General features: G+C 58.1%; 1 protein-coding gene across 1 annotated transcript; it reads right to left on the reverse strand.

Moving 5' to 3' along the window:
- Positions 1–2,385: 2,385 nt before the first annotated feature.
- NUDT9 (nudix hydrolase 9) lies at positions 2,386–19,035 on the reverse strand. The gene is made up of 8 exons (XM_054392314.1): positions 18,902–19,035; positions 17,056–17,292; positions 13,899–13,994; positions 12,741–12,827; positions 10,537–10,648; positions 9,352–9,498; positions 8,314–8,398; positions 2,386–2,960 (listed from the first exon to the last, which is right to left on the reverse strand). The coding sequence occupies exons 1-8, from the start codon at positions 19,033–19,035 to the stop codon at positions 2,791–2,793; spliced, it is 1,068 nt and encodes a 355-aa protein (XP_054248289.1). The 3' UTR covers positions 2,386–2,790.
- Between the last annotated feature and the right edge of the window lie 12 nt (positions 19,036–19,047).

Here is a 19,047-nt window from a genome sequence, read left to right on the forward strand (position 1 = left end):
GAGCTCCCTTCCAGCCCTGACAGTTCTGTGATTCTGTATGGTGGTGGTCAAAGGACTTGGGAGAGAGCAGTGAAGAGGTTTTCCTGGTCAGCTGGCTGCAGGTTTTGTGTCTCTGTACCCATACTGATTGGCATCTTGAGATTCTATGAAGCTGGAGGAGTGGAACCCTTGGAGCTGTCTGACTACAGCCATGCATTGCATGGGGACTGTCTGGGGGCTTTAATCCCAAACTGTTCAGTTTGAAAAGAGGTTGCAAACTTCCTCCACACTCTGCTGCTGTTCTTTCCACCTTCCTTGGGCATTGCTCTGGGTATCCCAAGCCTTGGGGGAGAGGTCAGGTGTTAGATTAGTTTAGGGTAAGTAAGAGACACAGGACTTAGAGCTGCAAAAATCCCTTCCCAGCACACTGAACTTCCATCAGTGTAGCAACTGATGGCTCCCACACAGAGCTGTGGGCTCCCAGGTGGAGATGTTGACCATTTCCCAGATGATTTACCACATAAAAAGCAAACCCACAGCAGTCCCTCACTTATAAACTATCAATATTCAGGGGAACCATAGAGTGGGTTGGGTTGGAAGGGACAGATCCTGCTCCACGTGGCAGTGGAGACCTTTCAGAAGCAATTTACAATCATAGGATTGTCAGAGCTGGAAGGGACCTCAAGGATCATCCAGTCCCAACCCCAAGCCATGGGCAGGGACACCTCCCAGCAGCACAGCTTGCTCAGGGCCTCATCCAGCCTGGCCCTCAACACCTCCAGGAAGGAGGCAGCCACAGCCTCCCTGGGCAACCTGTGCCAGTCTCTCCCCACCCTCACTTGAAACAATTTCTTCCTCATCTCCACTCTCACTCTCCCCTCTCCCAGCTCAAAGCCATTCTCCCTCATCCTGTCCCTCCCGGCCCTTGTCCAAAGTCCCTCCCCAGCTCTCCTGGAGCCCCTTCAGGTCCTGCAAGGCTGCTCTGAGGTCTGCCTGGAGCCTTCTCTTCTCCAGGCTGAACAGGCTTCTCCCACCCTGTCCCCCTGGGAGGTTCTGCAGCCCTCTGATATCTTTGTGGCTTCCCCTGGAGCCTCTCCAGCAGCTCCAGGTCCTTCTTGTGCTGGGGCCCCAGAGCTGGAGGCAGTGCTGCAGGTGGGGTCTGAGCAGAGCAGAGCAGAGGAGCAGAATCCCCTCCCTGTGCTGCTGTTCTCTCTGCTCTGGATTCCAAGCTGCTGTTCTCTTCCCAGTCTGCAGATCCCTAGAGAACTACAGAGGACTCCTACAGAACACTTGCTCCTAGATAATCTTTAGCCTCCTGCAGCTGCTTCCCACTTTCTGTCTCACCAGAGCACTGGAAACTGAGGATAAAGCAACACCCAAGTCCTCTCTCACACCCCCCTATCTCTGAAGCCTGTGTGGGGGTCCAGTGTGCACCTCTCAAACCCCCTCCCACTGCTTGTGAAGCTTCAATAATAAATGCTGAGCATCAAAGGCTGCAGTAGGCTTCATCTTTCCTTTAAACACAGAATCATCTTCCCACAGAAGGGGTTGGGCTGAAAGGGAGCTCCAAAGCTCACCCAGGCCAACCCCCTGCACACAGCAGGGACATCCTCCACTAGATCAGGTTGCCCACAGCCCTCTCCAGCCTCACCTGGAAGATCTCCAGCCATGGAGCCTCAACCACCTCCCTGGGCAACCTGTTGCAGTGTTCCACTCACCCAGCTGAGGGGCCCAGGACTGGACACAAGATTCCAGCTGTGGCCTCAGCAGGGCAGAGCAGAGCAGAGCAGAGGGGCAGGAGAACCTCTCTGACCTCCTCCCCACAGCCCTTCTGATGCACCCCAGGCTGCCCTTGGCCTCCTTGGCCCCCAGAGCACATTGCTGGCTCAGGGTCAACCTCCCACCCACCAGCACCCCCAGCTCCTTGTCCCCTTCACTGCTCTCCAGCAGCTCAGTCTCCAGCCTGTCCTGCTCCATGAGGTTGTTTCCATCCCAGCTGCCAGACTCTCCCCTTGCCCTTGGGGGATTTCTTTCCCTTTCTCCCCTCCCAGCTCTCAGCCTGGCCAGGTCTGGCTGCATGGCAGCACAGCCTGAGGGCTGCCAGCTTTGTGCCACCAGCAGAGCTGCTGGCAGTGCCCTCTGTGCCCTCAGCCAGGTCCTTGATGAAGATATTGAACAGCTCTGGTCCCACTGCTGACCCCTGAGGGACTCCAGCAGGCACAGACCTCCAGCTAGGCTCTGTCCCCTTGACCACAGCTCTCTGACTTCTGTCCTTCAACCACCTCCCATCCACCTCGCTCCCTGAGCTTCCAGCCCACCCTGCCTCAGCCTGGCTGCAAGGATGCTGTGGCAGATGGTGCCAAATCCTTCCCGAGATCCAGACAAACCACAGCAGCACTTCCAAGGCTTTATTCAGTTCTCCTCCAAGTGTCACAGCCCTTCAGGAGTCACAGGCCCAGCACGGAATCAGTGCAACAGCAGGGAGCAGCTTCTGGGCCTACAGCAGGCAGGACCTGTGCTGCCAGGCAGGGATCCCTGCTGCCCCAGGGCAAGGATCTGCGTTGCCAGGCAAAGGTTCCCTGGTGCCCAGCAAGGGATCTGTGTTGCCAGGCAGGGGACCTGTGCTGCCACCACTGAAGAACAAAGCAAAGCAAAGGAACAGTCTCCCAGGCAGCTCCCACCAGCTGGCAAATCAAAAGCAGCCACCGGCAGGTCTCTGCAGAAGCCTCCCTTGACCGCTGCCAGCTGAAGTCCACTGAGTGCCCACTGTGGAGTCTTCTCTCTGGGCTGCCTCCTGGCTCCTTGCCTCCATCACTCATGGCACTCAGCAGTCTGACCCCAGTGGGCTCCCAGCTTCTCACTCACAAGCTGGAGGAAGTGGCTGTGACTTGCATACAGCTTGAGCTCATCGCTGATGTCAACCCACTTCACCTGGCCAGCATCATCCCCAGCTTCCAGAGGCAAGTTGTCCATGGTCTCACCTGGGCATGAAACAAGAGTTAGGGCATGGCTCTTGGCATCTGGGGGATGAGAAGCTCAGCAGGAGCCAGCAGGGAGCACTTGCAGCCCAGAGAGCCAAGCAGAGCCTGGGCTGCAGCAAGAGAAGTGTGGCCAGCAGGGCCAGGGAGGGGATTCTCCCCCTCTGCTCCACTCTGCTCAGACCCCACCTGCAGCTCTAGGGCCAGGTCTGGAGCCTCTGTTGCAGGAAGGATGTGGAGGGGCTGGAAGGTGTCCAGAGAAGGGCCCTGAGGATGAGCAGAGGGCTGGAGCTGCTCTGCTCTGAGGACAGCCTGAGAGAGTTGGGGTTGTGCAGGCTGGAGAGGAGAAGGCTGCCAGGAGACCTTCTGGTGGCCTTGCAGCATCTGAAGGGGGCTCCAAGAAAGCTGGGGAGGGACTTTGGAGGGGGTGAGGGAGGGATAGGAGTGGGGGGGATGGAGCAAAAGTAGAAGTGGGGAGCTTGAGATTGGATGTGAGGAAGAAGTTGTTGGGCAGGAGGGTGGTGAGAGCCTGGCAGAGGTTGCCCAGGGAGGTGGTGGAAGCCTCATCCCTGGAGGTTTTTGCAGCCAGGCTGGATGTGGCTGTGAGCAACCTGCTGTGGTGTGAGGTGTCCCTGCCCATGGCAGGGGGTTGGGACTGGCTGAGCCTTGAGCTCCCTTCCAGCCCTGACTGATTCTATGATCTTTCCTGCCCTTTCTTGGCATCTGATCAGTTCCACCCTTCCCTCTACAGGCAGCAACCTGCAGCTGCTCCTCAGAGAGATCCCAACTGAGCTGCCCACTGATCCTGTGCCAGAAACCCTGCTCTTAACTGCACCATTTGAAGGCAAACCCCAGTGGCACAGGTGGTGTCACCTGCTTCGCACCTTGCTAGTTCTGGGTCTGCTCTGTTGCTTTGCATTCTCAGCTCTCCCCTTCTGAGATCCATCAGACTCCTTCAGATACCTGCATGCAGTGACATCTCCTCTCTGGATTGGGGAGCACAGCTAGCAGGGGGGAAGCTTCCATTGTCCTGAGCTTATCAGCCCCCAGAAGCAGTCAAGATCCTCTTCCTTTGAGCTTTCTTCACTGACACACAGTTTGTAATCCTTTGAAGAAGATTTCTTTGCTTGCTCTCTGACCTCCTGAGACTCCTCTGAAATTCCTTCCTCTGCACCACACTTACCAGGGTCAGAGAATCACTTCAGGTGGAAAAGACTTTTAACATCCAGCCCAACCATTCTCCAGCCCTGCCAAGGCTGGGGCTGAGCCATGGCCCTCAGCACCACAGCTCTGCCTCTTGCAAACACCTCCAGGGATGGGCATTCAACCACCTCCCTGGGCAGCCTCTGCCAGGCTTTGAGAAGCCTTTCAAGCTCCTCTGCTCCTGGCACCACAGCCTGAGTGTGCTCTGCCCAGGCCCTCTTCACCCTCCTGCAGCTGGCCTGAGCTCTTAGTCTTTGTTCTGGCCACCAGGTCCAAGTGTGCAGCTCCAAAGGATTGGTGGCACAGGGGTGGGAGTCCAGAGGTTACAGGAACTCTTTCCTGGCAGCCCTGCTGTGCTCCTGCCCACACAGCAGCAGGAGCTCAGCTCCTTCCACCTGCTACACAGCACAGCAGCAGAGAATGGCTTTGGTTGGAGAAGCTCTTCAGGATCATGGAGTCCAAACCATTCCCTAACTCTGCCAAGGCTGGGGCTGAACCCTGGCCCTCAGCACCACAGCTCTGCCTCTTGCAAACACCTCCAGGGATGGGCATTCAACCACATCCCTGGGCAGCCTGGGACAGGCTTGGAGAGCCCTCAAGTGGAAGAAGTTTCTTCTGATGTCCAACATAAGCCTCCCCTGGCACAATTCCAGGCCATTCCCTCTCCTCCTGTCACTTGTTCCTAGGGAGCAGAGCCCTACTCCCACCTGGCTGCAGCCTCCTCTCAGGGAGCTGCAGAGAGCAATGAGGTCTCCCTGAGCTCAGCCTCCTCTTCTCCACACCAAACACCCCCAGCTCCCTCAGCTGCTCCTCCCCTGCCCTCTTCTCCACACCCTTCCCCACCTTTCTTGCCCTTCTCTGGCCCTGCTCCAGCTCCTCAAGGTCCTTCTTGCACTCAGGGCCCCAAAACTGAAGCCAGCACTCAAGCTGTGGCCTCCCCAGTGCTGAGCCCAGGGGGACAATCCCTGCCCTGCTCCTGCTGCCCACACCATTGCTGCTCCAGCCCAGGCTGCTGCTGCCCTTCTTGCCCCCCTGGCCACCCCCTGGCTCCTCTCCAGCTGCTGCCACCCAGCACCCCCAGGCCTTTCCCTGCTGGGCACTTTCCAGCCACTCTGCCCCCAGCCTGGAGCCTTCCTGGGGTTGTTGTGTCCCAAGCTCAGGACCCAGCCCTTGGCCTTGTTGAGCCTCCTGCAGCTGAGCTCAGCCATGGCTGCAGCCTGGCCAGGTCCCTCTGCAGAGCCTTCCTGCCCTCCAGCTCATCATCACTCCCAACTCAGTGTCATCTGCAGACTGCCTGAGGATGCCTCAGTCCCCTCCCCCAGACCACTGCTGAAGTCATTGAAGGGAACATTCCCCACCCAGAATATTGCTGGCACCCAGCACCCCCAGGGCTTCCCCTGCTGGGCAGTTTCCACTCTGCCCACACTGGATGCTCTCCAGCAGCTCAATGTGATTGCTGGAGTGAGGGCCCCAAAACTGAGCCCAGAGGCCACTATGGCAACACCTACTCAGTGCAGCAACCTCAGCCAAGCTCTATGCTTTGGTGTTTGTTTGGCTACCACCTGGCTGCTTCCTTTCTGAGGAGCCAGCCTACAGGAACAACTGAATCCTGAAACTTAGATGTGCTTAAAAGGGGAAAAAAAAAAAAAAAAAAAATCAGAAACATTAAATTACATCAATTTCATAAAATGAAACCCAGGAGATGTTATTAAAGGCCCCACAAGCAAAACCAGAACTTAAGGAAGGGTATGAAAAAGGCTTCAGAATTGCTCTTTTGGAAAGAGAAGAAGGAATTGCAGAGGACTGAGCTGAGTCCTAGAGGGGTCTGGGCTAGAAGGGAGCTCCAAAGCTCCTCCAGGCCAACCCCCTGCACTCAGCAGGGACATCCTCCACTAGATCAGGTTGCCCACAGCCCTCTCCAGCCTCACCTGGAAGATCTCCAGCCATGGAGCCTCAACCACCTCCCTGGGCAACCTCTTGCAGTGTTGCAGCAGCCTCCTGGGGCAGAACTTGTTCCTCACATCCAAGCTCAATCTGCTCTGCTCTCATTTCAAACCATTGCCCCTGGGGCTGTCCCTGCAGGCCTTTGGCAACAGTCCCTCTGCAGCCTCCTTGGAGCCCCTTCAGCTACTGCAAGGCTGCTCTGAGCTCTGCCTGCAGCCTTCTCTTCTCCAGGCTGCACACCCCCAGCTCCCTCAGCCTGTCCCCATAGCAGAGCTGCTCCAACCCCCTGAGCATTTTTGTGGCCTCCTCTGGAGCCTCTCCATCAGGTCCAGGTCCCTCCTGTGCTGAGGGCTCCAGCTCTGGCCCCAGCCCTGCAGGTGAGGTCTCCCCAGAGCAGAGCAGAGGGGCAGGATCCTCTCTCTCCAGCTCTGGCCACACTGCTTTGGATGCAGCCCAGGCTGCCCTTGGCCTTCTGGGCTGCAGTCTCACACTGCCTGCTCCTGGCCAGCTTCTCCCCCCCAGCACCCCCAAGTCCTTCTCCTCAGGGCTGCTTTCTCTCCCCTCCTCCCCCAGCCTGCACTGACACTGAGGATTGTTCCAGCCCAGCTGCAGGACCCTGCACTTGCTCTTGGTGAACCTCAGGAGCTTCCCCTGGCACCACCTCTGCAGCCTGCCCAGCTCCCTCTGGATGCCCTCCTGTCCCTCTGGCACATGCCCAGCACCACTCAGCTGGGTGCCATCTGCTCACTGCTGATGGTGCCTCCCCCCTGCTGCCTGCAGCAGTGATGCAAACAGTGACCAGCACAGGTCCCAGCACAGACCCCTGAGGGACATCACTTGTCAGTGATCTCCAGCTGGACTTCAAACCACCGAGTACCACCCTCTGGAGCTGCAATCAAGGCCAACAATTGCTCTGGCAGAGTAACTGAGCTAAATCTCAGAGTAATTACAGCCCCACAGCAATAAATGCAGAGAGGATCTGCCAGAAGTATTGCTCCTGAAGCACACAGCAGCTGCTGAAGGGAAGGGAATACAAACCAGACCATCCTTCCACCCCTGACTCATTAAACAGGGCAATTAAAGCAGCTGAAGATAAACAAAGGGACAAGAAGGAAGCCTTGCCCAATGTTCCACCTTGATACCAAGCTCCACAGCTTACAACTGGCTTACATATTAATAAGTAATCAATAATTTCCAGGCCAAGTCCATCTGTTCTTGAGCTCAAGACTGGCAGGCACCAAAGAGAAATGATAACCACCTGCCATGGCTTGAATATCATCTCAGGTGAGAGGGAAAAGGTTGAGGAGGGCAGATTGAGAGTGGAGATGAGGAGGAAATTGTTTCAAGTGAGGGTGGGGAGAGACTGGCACAGGTTGCCCAGGGAGGCTGTGAGCAGGGGGCTGGCACAGCTCTGCTGTGGGGACAGACTGAGGGAGCTGGGGGTGTGCAGCCTGGAGAAGAGAAGGCTCCAGGCAGACCTTAGAGCAACCTTGGAATCCAGAGCAGGGAGAGCAGCAGCACAGGGAGGGGATTCTGCCCTCTGCTCTGCTCTGACCCCACCTGCAGCACTGCCTCCAGCTCTGGGGCCCCCAGCACAAGAAGGACCTGGAGCTGCTGGAGAGGCTCCAGAGGAGACCATGAAGATGATCAGAGGCTGGAGAAGCTCTGCTGTGGGGACAGGCTGGGAGAGTTGTGGCTGTTCAGCCTGGAGAAGAGTAGGCTCCAGGGAGACCTTAAAGAAGCCTTCCAGGACCTGAAGGGGCTCCAGGAGACCTGGAGAGAGTTTGGAGAAGGGCTGGGAGTGCCAGGCTGAGGGACAATGGCTTTGAGCTGGGAGAGGGGAGAGTGAGAGTGGAGATGAGGAAGAAATTGTTTCAAGTGAGGGTGGGGAGAGACTGGCACAGGTTGCCCAGGGAGGCTGTGGCTGCCTCCTTCCTGGAGGTGTTGAGGGCCAGGCTGGATGAGGCCCTGAGCAAGCTGTGCTGGTGGGAGGTGTCCCTGCACATGGCAGGGGTTGGAGCTGGATGAGCTTTGAGGTCCCCTCCAACCTTAAGCATGTGAGGAACAGATGTCAGTCAAGAGACCCTCATGGCTTTAGTCCAGCAGTTCACAGCAGACTTGGCTGCTCCCCCAGTTTCATTGTCCAGCTGGAGGGCAACAGAGGGAGCTGAGCTGAGGGCAGGCAGGAGCAGGGTGAGGGGAGACCCACCTGTGTCATCATGGTAGTTGATAGCCTCTGTCTCCATCCAGGCATTGTCAGTGTTCCGGGGGTCATCCACGTACCCTCTGTACACCTGAGGCACACACAGGCTCAGGGTCACCCCTGCACAGCTGCAGCCAAGAGGAAGCTTCCCTTTCCCTCTGAGAGCTTTCACAGGAGGTTAGGGGCTGGAAGGGACCTCCAAAGCTCACCCAGTCCAACCCCTGCCAGAGCAGAGGCACCCAGGGCAGGGCACACAGAACACATCCAGGTGGGGGTTGAATATCATCAGAGAAGGAGACTCCACAACCCCCCTGGGCAGCCTGCTCCAGGGCTCTGGCACCCTCACAGGGGAAAAATTTCTCCTCCTGTTTCCATGGAGCTTCCTCTGCCTCAGCTTCCACCACTGCCCCTTGTGCTGGCACTGGGCAGCACCCAGCAGAGCCTGGCTCCAGCCTCTGGGCACTCCCCTGCACATCTTCATCCCCAGCACTCAGCTCCCCCTCAGGCTCCTCCTCTCCAAGCTCCAGAGCCCTCAGCTCCCTCAGGCTCTCCTCCTGAGAAAAATGTTCCACTGCCTGCAGCAGCTCTGGGGCTCTGGGCTGGACTCTCTCAAGCACTTCCCTGAGGTCCTTCTGGAGCTGAGGGGCCCAGAACTGGACACAAGATTCCAGCTGTGGCCTCAGCAGGGCAGAGGAGAGGGGCAGGAGAACCTCTCTGACCTCCTCCCCACAGCCCTTCTGATGCACCCCAGGCTGCCCTTGGCCTTCTTGGCCCCCAGAGCACATTGCTGGCTCAGGGTCAACCTCCCACCCACCAGCACCCCCAGCTCCTTGTCCCCTTCACTGCTCTCCAGCAGCTCAGTCCCCAGCCCGCACTGCTCCCTGGGGTTCTTCTTTCCCAGCTTTGTCCTTCCAGAGCTGTCTGCAGTCCCTGCCACCTCCCACTCACGACAGTCCAGGCCCCACAGCTGCTTTCCACTCCAGCCACAGCTTCTCCTCCCCCTGCATGGCTCCAGAGGCTACCAGCAGCAGCAGCAGAGCTCACCACGAAGTGTTCCTGGCTGAAGAGCTTCTGGAGCTGCTTCTCCAGCTCTGCTTTCTCCTCAGGGGATTTCTGCAAGGAGTTCAAGGCCTCCTCCTCAAACTCTCTCCTCAAGGTGGCACTGATCTTCTCCCCTGGGTCCACCATTCCCTGGGAGGGGGAAGGGAAAGGAAACAAAAAGAAGTTGATGATCCCTCAGGCTCCAGCTGCTTTAGCTCCCCTTTGGCTGGCTCTTAGCACACTGCATCCAGCTGTGTCCTGCTCCTGGCACAGAAGGGATGCAAAGGGAGAGCAACATCCTTCAGAGCCTGCCCCCCTTGAACTCAGACTGCATGGAGCAAGAGCCACAGCCAGAACTCACTGGGGGTGGGGTTGGAAGGGACCTTAAAGTCATCCAGTCCCAACCTCCTGCCCTCCATGGGCAGGGACACCTCCCACCAGCTCAGCTCGCTCAGGGCCTTATCCAACCTGGTTTTCAGCAGTGCCAGGCTTGGAGCCTCCACAACCTCTTTGGGCAAGCTGTGCCAGTGCCTCACCACCCTCCTGGGCAAGGATTGCTTCCTCAGGTCTCATCCCAGTCCAACTTCTCCCAGTCTGAAGCCATCAGCCCCTGGGCTGTCCCTCCCAGCCCTTGTCCAAAGTCCCTCCCCAGCTCTCCTGGAGCCCTTTCAGCTACTGGGAGGCTGCTCTGAGGTCTCCCTGGAGCCTTCCCCTCTCCAGGCTGAACAGCCCCAACTCTCCCAGCCTGGCCCCACAGCAGAGCTTCTCCAGCCTCTGATCATCCTCATGGCCTCCTCTGGACCCTCTCCAACAGTTCCATTTCCTTGTGCTGGAGGCTCCAGAGCTGCCCCAGCACTGCAGGTGAGGTCTGAGCAGAGCAGAGGAGCAGAATCCCCTCCCTGCCCCTGCTGCCCACCCTGCTGGGGCTCAGCCCAGCACAGGGTTGGCTCCTGGGCTGCCAGCTCTCATTGCCAGCCCCTGTTGATGAATACCAACCTTGCCAAGCAGGAACAGCCCCAGCACACCAGCTGGTGCCTGGGCAAAGCTTCTTTAAGGAGCCATTTCTCCTCACCTCAGGGTGCAGAGGTCACTCCCCCAAAGCCCACTTGGGTCATGCACCCCCCAGACACCCCCTTGGTGGCCTTCCCAGTGGGGAGTGCCCTGCTGTCTGCAGGGCTCTGCTCTTACCCCTGGAATTGCCCACTCCCCACAGTCCTTCCTCTTGATAGCTATGAACTGCAGGATGTTTTTGCCAGTCACTGGGTGAGCAACTTTATTGCCACTTCCATCTCTTTTCCACCTGCAGCCAACAACAAACAAGGAAAAGGTTTTTTTTTTTGGGGGGAGGGCTGGGGCACCACAGGAGGACCTGGGGGAGCAACTGCCAAGGCAAGAGGTGCTGGGGGGAAAACAAAGCAGGGAAAGAAAGAGTCATGGACACAGGGAAGCTATCCAGCAAGCCTTGCAACCAAGGGCAAAACACTGAGCTCTTCACACACCCCTCCCAGCTGAGCTTTCCTCAGCCAGAAGGGCAGAAACCCCTCCCCCCCAACAAGAGCCACATTTCAGCAGCCACATTGAGAGCAGCAGCTCCTTCCAGAGCACATCCTCCCAGCACAAGGCTCCCCAGGCTGCACTTGGCCAGCAGGAGAGGGTGAGGATGGCTTCTGCTAGAGCAGAATGAACACACACAGGCTGCCTGCACCCCAAAGCCCTCAGCCAGCTCCAGCAGGAGGCCACAGACACCCAGCACTGCCTTCACTAAGGAGGAAGTGCCAGGAGTGCCAGCAACCAAAGCAAGCCAGCAGCTCCCTGGCTTCCCAGGAAACAGCTCAGCAGCTCCTGGAGAGGGGAGGAGTAAAATGCATGAGGATGATGTGCACAGGGGCACCTCTGCTCCCCAGGCAATGCTCCCTGCAGGCTCTGAGTGCCCCAGGAGCTGCTGCCCAAAGCCCCAGCACACAGCACAGACTGGCAGCAAGGCAGGAGCAGCCCAGCTCCACCTCCTACAATGCACTGGGGCAGGGCTGCACTGCTCACACAGCACAGGCAGGCACTCAGGTCTGCTTGGCAGCTCAGACACCATGGCAGAAAAGTCTCTCCCTGCTTCAGCTAAGGCCTGGCAGACAACCAGAGCATGGCTGTGCTTGAGAAAAAGCCTTGGACATCACCAACTCGAACCCTTCTCTGCCTCTGCCCAGGCTGGGGCTGAGCCATGGCCCTCAGCACCACAGCTCTGCCTCCCTGAAACACCTCCAGGGGTGGGCATTCAACCACCTCCCTGGGCAGCCTGGGACAGGCTGAGAACCCTTTGAAGGATGAAGTTTCTTCTGATGTCCAACCTAAACCTCCCTTGGGGCAGCTTGAGGCCATTTCTTCCTAGGGAGCAGAGCCCAAGCCCCACCTGGCTGCAGCCTCCTCTCAGGGAGCTGCAGAGAGCAATGAGGTCTCCCTGAGCTCAGCCTCCTCTTCTCCACACCAAACACCCCCAGCTCCCTCAGCTGCTCCTCCCCAGCCCTCTTCTCCACACCCTTCCCCACCTTTCTTGCCCTTCTCTGGCCCTGCTCCAGCTCCTCAAGGTCCTTCTTGCACTCAGGGCCCCAAAACTGAAGCCAGCACTCAAGCTGTGGCCTCCCCAGTGCTGAGCCCAGGGGGACAATCCCTGCCCTGCTCCTGCTGCCCACACCATTGCTGCTCCAGCCCAGGCTGCTGCTGCCCTTCTTGCCCCCCTGGCCACCCCCTGGCTCCTCTCCAGCTGCTGCCACCCAGCACCCCCAGGCCTTTCCCTGCTGGGCACTTTCCAACCACTCTGCCCCCAGCCTGGAGCCTTCCTGGGGTTGTTGTGCCCCAAGCTCAGGACCCAGCCCTTGGCCTTGTTGAGCCTCCTGTAGCTGAGCTCAGCCATGGCTGCAGCCTGGCCAGGTCCCTCTGCAGAGCCTTCCTCCCCTCCAGCTCATCATCACTCCCAACTCAGTGTCATCTGCAGACTGCCTGAGGGTGCCTCAGTCCCCTCCCCCAGACCATTGCTGAAGTCATTGAAGGGAACATTCCCCTCCCAGAACATTGCAGCTGGTACCCAGTACCACCTCAGCCTTTCAGCTTTCTCCTTCATTCCTGAAGGCAAATTTCTCCTCAAGTTTCAGCTCCTGGGGGTGTTTATCCTTTCAACCTGCAGTGGGTCCCTCCCTATTTGCCAAAGACAAACCCCACACAAGGACACAGTTTGCGTTCCACATGGCTGCACCTCCCCCAGACCTGAACTGCCTTACACTCAGAGGAACACAGGCAGAAGGCACTTCGAATGGAATCACCTGCCCAGAACTGGCCAACAAACCCAAAAAGCAGGGCTTGAAGCTGTGTTGCAGGACCCCTTGAGGTCAGCAGTCTCTTACCTGGTCACCACAGGGTCAGCAGCATGGTTGGGCCCCCAGCGCCCCAGCAGTCCTCTGCCTGTCAGGCCAGTCCTGCCTGCTGGGTTCCTGCAAGCAGCACAGCACAAGGAACAGCTCTGCTGCTCCCCCACACTCCCAACACCCTCCCACCATCCCAAAAAAAGAAAGCAGCAAAAGAAGCTTAAGTAACAGCAAAAGGAACAGGACAGCAGCACAGAGTCCCTGCCACGTTAAAGAGCAGAGAGCCACAGCAAAGTTTCCTCCTCCCCAGGCTCTTTGTTTCACAGAGCCACAGAACTGTCAGGGCTGGAAGGGAGCTCAAGGCTCAGCCAGTCCCAACCCCCTGCCATGGGCAGGGACACCTCACACCACAGCAGGTTGCTCACAGCCACATCCAGCCTGGCTGCAAAAACCTCCAGGGATGAGGCTTCCACCACCTCCCTGGGCAACCTCTGCCAGGCTCTCACCACCCTCCTGCCCAACAACTTCTTCCTCACATCCAATCTCAAGCTCCCCACTTCTACTTTTGCTCCATCCCCCCCACTCCTATCCCTCCCTCACACCCTCCAAAGTCCCTCCCCAGCTTTCTTGGAGCCCCCTTCAGATGCTGCAAGGCCACCAGAAGGTCTCCTGGCAGCCTTCTCCTCTCCAGCCTGCACAACCCCAACTCTCTCAGGCTGTCCTCAGAGCAGAGCAGCTCCAGCCCTCTGCTCATCCTCAGGGCCCTTCTCTGGACACCTTCCAGCCCCTCCAGAGCCTTCCTGCAACAGAGGCTCCAGACCTGGCCCCAGAGCTGCAGGTGGGGTCTGAGCAGAGTGGAGCAGAGGGGGAGAATCCCCTCCCTGGCCCTGCTGGCCACACTTCTCTTGCTGCAGCCCAGGCTCTGCTTGGCTCTCTGGGCTGCAAGTGCTCCCTGCTGGCTCCTGCTCAGCTTCTCCTCCCCCAGCACCCCCAAGTCCCTCTCCCCAGGGCTGCTCTCCAGCCAGTCCCTGCCCAGCCTGGATTGCTGCTTGGGACTCCCCTGAAGGACCCCTCTGGCCCTCAGGCTTTGTTTTCCCCTCCTCTGGGACTGACTTTCTTGATTGTGCTCTAGCAGGCAGCATGCATCAAAGCTGGCAGCTGTGCCCAGAGCTCCCAAGATGCCAACCCCACGCTCACCTGGGCCTTCCATTCTCCACCACATACAAGCCATGCAGGCTCTTCCTCTCCACCTCTCCATCCCTCTGGTTGAACTTGGGAGAAAAACTTTCATCACTGTGTGGAAATAGAAACAAAAGGAGTAATTAATTAGAGCTGACTTTGCTGCAGATCACCAGACCAATGGACTGGGATAAAGATCTCTCTTATGTTCTCCTCATGCCTCTTTGGGGATGTTCATCCCCCTGGACTCACTGACAATGAGGACATTAGGTCCTTAAACCTGAAAGAGTCATGATGGCAGGAAAAAAAAAATCTCTCCCTGCAGCTCCTGATGCACCCCAGGAGCCCCTTGGCCTTCTTGGCACCAGAGCACACTGCTGGCTCAGGGTCACCCTCTTGGCCCCCAGCACTCCCAGCTCCCTTTCCCCAGAGCTGCTCTCCAGCAGCTCAACCCCAACCTGTGCTGCTCCCTGGGGTTGCTCTTCCCCAGCTGCAGTTCTGCCCTTAGTGAATGGCATTGGGCTGATCCCTGCCCAGGTCACTCTGGCTGGCACCACAGCCTGCTGGCACCACAGCCTGCTGGCCTGGCAGCCACTCCTCCAGCATCAAACTGCCCGAGGGTGCCCTTCATCCACACCACACTGAACAGGGCTGGGGCCAGGACTGACCCCTGTGGAGACACCACTAGCCACAGCCCTCCAAAGAGACTCTGCCCCACTGACCACAGCTCTCTGAGCCCCCAAAAGCCACTCTGCACCTACAACTCCTCACTAAAAGGTGGCCTGAGGCTTCCCAGCTCTGCCTTGGCAGGACATCAGCAGCCCTGTGGAGCCTGAGGAGAAAAGAGTGCCTGGAGGCAGCAGGGTGGTAACCAGAGAGCAAACAGCAGCACATCTCCACACAGCAGTGGCAACCAGGGCAGGCCAGAGGGACTCCTCCAGGGCCATCAGCTCCTCATGGAATGATCTGGCTTGAGAGGGAGCTCCAAAGCTCCTCCAGTCCAACCCCCTGCACTCAGCAGGGACATCCTCCACTAGATCAGGTTGCCCACAGCCCTCTCCAGCCTCACCTGGAAGATCTCCAGCCATGGAGCCTCAACCACCTCCCTGGGCAACCTCTTGCAGTGTTGCAGCAGCCTCCTGGGGCAGAACTTGTTCCTCACATCCAAGCTCAATCTGCTCTGCTCTCATTTCAAACCATTGCCCCTGGGGCTGTCCCTGCAGGCCTTTGGCAACAGTCCCTCTGCAGCCTTCTTGGAGCCCCTTCAGCTACTGCAAGGCTGCTCTGAGCTCTGCCTGCAGCCTTCTCTTCTCCAGGCTGCACACCCCCAGCTCCCTCAGCCTGTCCCCATGGCAGAGCTTCTCCAGCCCTTTGAGCATTTTTGTGTCCTCCTCTGGAGCCTCTCCATCAGGTCCAGGTCCCTCCTGTGCTGAGGGCTCCAGCTCTGGCCCCAGCCCTGCAGGTGAGGTCTCCCCAGAGCAGGGCAGAGGGGCAGGATCCTCTCTCTCCAGCTCTGGCCACACTGCTTTGGATGCAGCCCAGGCTGCCCTTGGCCTTCTGGGCTGCAGTCTCACACTGCCTGCTCCTGGCCAGCTTCTCCCCCCCAGCACCCCCAAGTCCTTCTCCTCAGGGCTGCTTTCTCTCCCCTCCTCCCCTAGCCTGCACTGACACTGAGGATTGCTCCAGCCTTGCCACACAGCTCCTCACCCATCCCCATTCCACACCACCACAAGCTACACAAGGTGCAAGCAGCTAACTTCCTGCCCAAGAAGCCAACTGCCTTCCTTCAGAGAACATCTGCACAGAGCCATTAAAATTCAGACCCTTTCAAAACAAGAAATGAGTCACAGACACCACCTGCCACATTCCCTGAGTCACACAGCACTCAGCTCAGCAGCTCAAGTCTCCTTGCAAGCTCTTCTCACCTCACATTCCCTTCAGGAACAAACCAACACCATGGAAACGCTCTCCAAAACCCACAGAGCTTGTGCCTCAGCTCAGAGCACAGAGCAGAAGCAGCAGACAGCAGCAGCAGCCCCAGCAACACCACTCTTGCTTCAGTCTCCTCCTTGGCAGAGTCAAGGTGCCAAAGGCTTCCACAGTGCAGAGCAGTGAGCAGTGGTGGTCCTCAGGGGGGTACTGGGACCAGTGCTGTTCAGCATCTCCCTTGGTGAGAGGGGCAGTGGGATGGAGGCAGCCTCAGCAGATTGCCAGTGACACCAAGCTGGGTGGTGACACTCTGGAGGGAAGGATCCATCCAGAGGGTCCTGGACAGGCTGCAGAGCTGGCCCCAAGCCAACCTCATGAAGCTCCACAAGGCCAAGGGCAAGGTCCTGCAGCTGGGGCAGGGCAATGCCAAGCACCAATCCAGGCTGGGTGGGGAATGGGCAGAGAGCAGCCCTGAGGAGAAGGGCCTGGGGATGCTGGGTGAGGAGCAGCTCAGCAGGAGCCAGCAATGTGAGCTGGCAGCCCAGGAGCCAACCCTGTGCTGGGCTGAGCCCCAGCAGGGTGGGCAGCAGGGGCAGGGAGGGGATTCTGCCCTTCTGCTCTGCTCAGACCTCACCTGCAGGGCTGGGGCAGCTCTGGAGCCTCCAGCACAAGGAAATGGAACTGTTGGAGAGGGTCCAGAGGAGGCCATGAGGATGATCAGAGGGCTGGAGAAGCTCTGCTGTGGGGCCAGGCTGGGAGAGTTGGGGCTGTTTAGCCTGGAGAAGAGAAGGCTCCAGGGAGACCTCAGAGCAGCCTCCCAGTAGCTGAAGGGGCTCCAGGAGAGCTGGGGAGGGACTTGTTACCAATGCATGGAGTGGCAGGATGCAGACTCATGTTCTCAAACTGGGAGAAGCAGGATTGAGATGACACCTGAGGAAGCAATTGTTGCCCAGGAGTGTGGTGTGGCACTGGCACAGGCTGCCCAGAGGAGTCGTGGAGGCATCAAGCCTGGAAGTGTTGGAAGCCAGGTTGGATAAGGCCTTGAGCAACATGGACTGGTAGGAGGTGTCCTGCCCATGGCAGGGGGATGGAACTGGATGAGCTTTTAAAGTCCCTTCCCACCCAAACCACTCAGTCTTGGCCTCCACACTGCATTGTAGCCTCCCAAGGCCCTCAGCCTGCTGCCCTTATCAAACCAGAGGATCACTACGGCTTGCAAGAATAAAAAGAAGCAGATTCCACTCACTTGATCTGAGGGTCTGCCCAGCTGGGTCCAGCCAAAACAGAGCTGGCAGTGTACTCCACAGGGCTGTAGTCCTCCCACTCAGTCAGCCAGCCCACCTTGTCCTCAGGAACCTGGCTGCGCTCCACCTGCGAGCCGGGGTAGGGGGAGGTGAGGGCTTTGCTGTGCTGGAGCTTCCCCTTGGCACTGCTGGGCATGTTCCCAGGGCCAAGGCAAGACCAACGTGGGGCAGAGGAGTTACTGAAAGACAAAGAAGGGAGAAAAACCCCACCTGATGCATCTGGCTTTAACCCTGCTGCTTAACCTCACACCTGCACGGGATGTGGAGCAGCTGCACAGCAGCTCTCATGTTGCTGCTTCTCTCAGCCAGCAACCAAAGGAGCAAAGCAGCTCTCAGGTTGCTGCTTCTCTCAGCCACCAAAGCAGCTCTCATGCTGCTGCTTTTCTCAGCAAGCAGCCAGGTGTAGACCTGCACCTACACACTTTGAATTTCACCTGCAGCTTCCTGAAGCAGAAGAGAACTTTGCTAGGCACAGAGGAGTTCACAGCATGAGTGAGAACCTGAGAGCTGGATCTTGTCTTTGGGGACTGTGTGGTTCCCTGAGCAGTTACTAATCAGCCTCAGGGGACACCTCATTGCCAGAAGCCCAGCAGGAAGCCCTCCTGGAGCGTTTGACCTCCCCTTGGGCATGGCACCAACAGTGCAACCAGGCCTGACAGAGCCCTGCTCAAACGTCCTATGGCAGACAAGGTGAGAACAAGAATGAAGTAGCCAAAAGCCTGAGCAACACAGCTCTGCAAGTTGCCATGACCACCAAAATATCAGCATGCAGTACTGAGGAGGAGACACAGTTTGGGAATCACAGTTTCCAAGAATTATAGAATCACAGAACTGTCAGGGCTGGAAGGGAGCTCAAGGCTCAGCCAGTCCCAACCCCCTGCCATGGGCAGGGACACCTCACACCACAGCAGGCTGCTCACAGCCACATCCAGCCTGGCTGCAAAACCCTCCAGGGATGAGGCTTCCACCACCTCCCTGGGCAACCTCTGCCAGGCTCTCACCACCCTCCTGCCCAACAACTTCTCCTCACATCCAATCTCAAGCTCCCCACTTCTACTTTTGTTCCATCCCCCCACTCCTATCCCTCCCTCACACCCTCCAAAGTCCCTCCCCAGCTTTCTTGGAGCCCCCTTCAGATCCTTCAAGGCCACCAGAAGGTCTCCTGGGAGCCTTCTCCTCTCCAGACTGCACAACCCCAACTCTCTCAGGCTGTCCTCAGAGCAGAGCAGCTCCAGCCCTCTGACTACAGCTGCTACCAAACCAGTTAGAACCCCAGAACTGGGGAGCCCAGAACTGGATGCAATATTCCAGGTGGGGCCTCACTAGGGCAGAGCAGAGAGGGAGGAGAACCTCTTTCTATCTCCAGTCACAGTTACAGCATTCACTGCTGAGGGGAGGTTCCACCAGCACAATTCACTTGAAGCTCATCCAATCTTTACCAAACCGGGAAAACACACCACCTGCTATGTCCTGCAGGCACAGGTCCATGTTACAGCACTTCTGTGTCTTTCAAGAACCACATCAGCTTAGTTTTAAAGGTCAGTCAGGGCTTTGTTTCTGCTGTTCCCCAAAGAGTCCCCCCGCAACTACACACAGGTCATGCCAAGCTCTCCCTCAGGTGGCAGGGGAGGGCAAGGCCGCCCTGAGATCTCGGCGCGGTGACAGGGTAGCAGCTACCTCCAGGACAGGGCAACACCTCAGCAGAGCCAGACGCCAACAGACACAGGAACCAGGGCCCCATGCTGGCCAGGGCACCACCGACCACCACCATCAACAGGCCCACGATACCTGAGGGGTAGCCGGCGCTGAAGAACAAACCGGGCAGGCTGGATGGACAGCGCCACCGTGAAAGAAAACACTGCGAGCGTCCGAGAGAACCCGCGGGCCGCGGCCACTCGCAGGGCGCCGGCAAGGAGCAGCATCGACAGCCCTTG

The sequence above is a fragment of the Indicator indicator genome, chromosome 25 (assembly GCF_027791375.1).
Source record: "Indicator indicator isolate 239-I01 chromosome 25, UM_Iind_1.1, whole genome shotgun sequence".
NCBI classification, from domain to species: Eukaryota; Metazoa; Chordata; class Aves; order Piciformes; family Indicatoridae; genus Indicator; species Indicator indicator.

Excerpts from the sequence above, each read along its gene's own strand:
- NUDT9 (XM_054392314.1), bottom strand. The coding sequence starts at position 19,035 with ATGCTGCTCCTTGCCGGCGCCCTGCGAGTGGCCGCGGCCCGCGGGTTC. Across the intron at positions 13,995-17,055 it reads TGGGCAGACCCTCAGATCAA|TGATGAAAGTTTTTCTCCCA; the intron begins GTGAGTGGAATC and ends ATTTCCACACAG. Across the intron at positions 12,828-13,898 it reads GTGGAGAATGGAAGGCCCAG|GAACCCAGCAGGCAGGACTG; the intron begins GTGAGCGTGGGG and ends TGCTGCTTGCAG.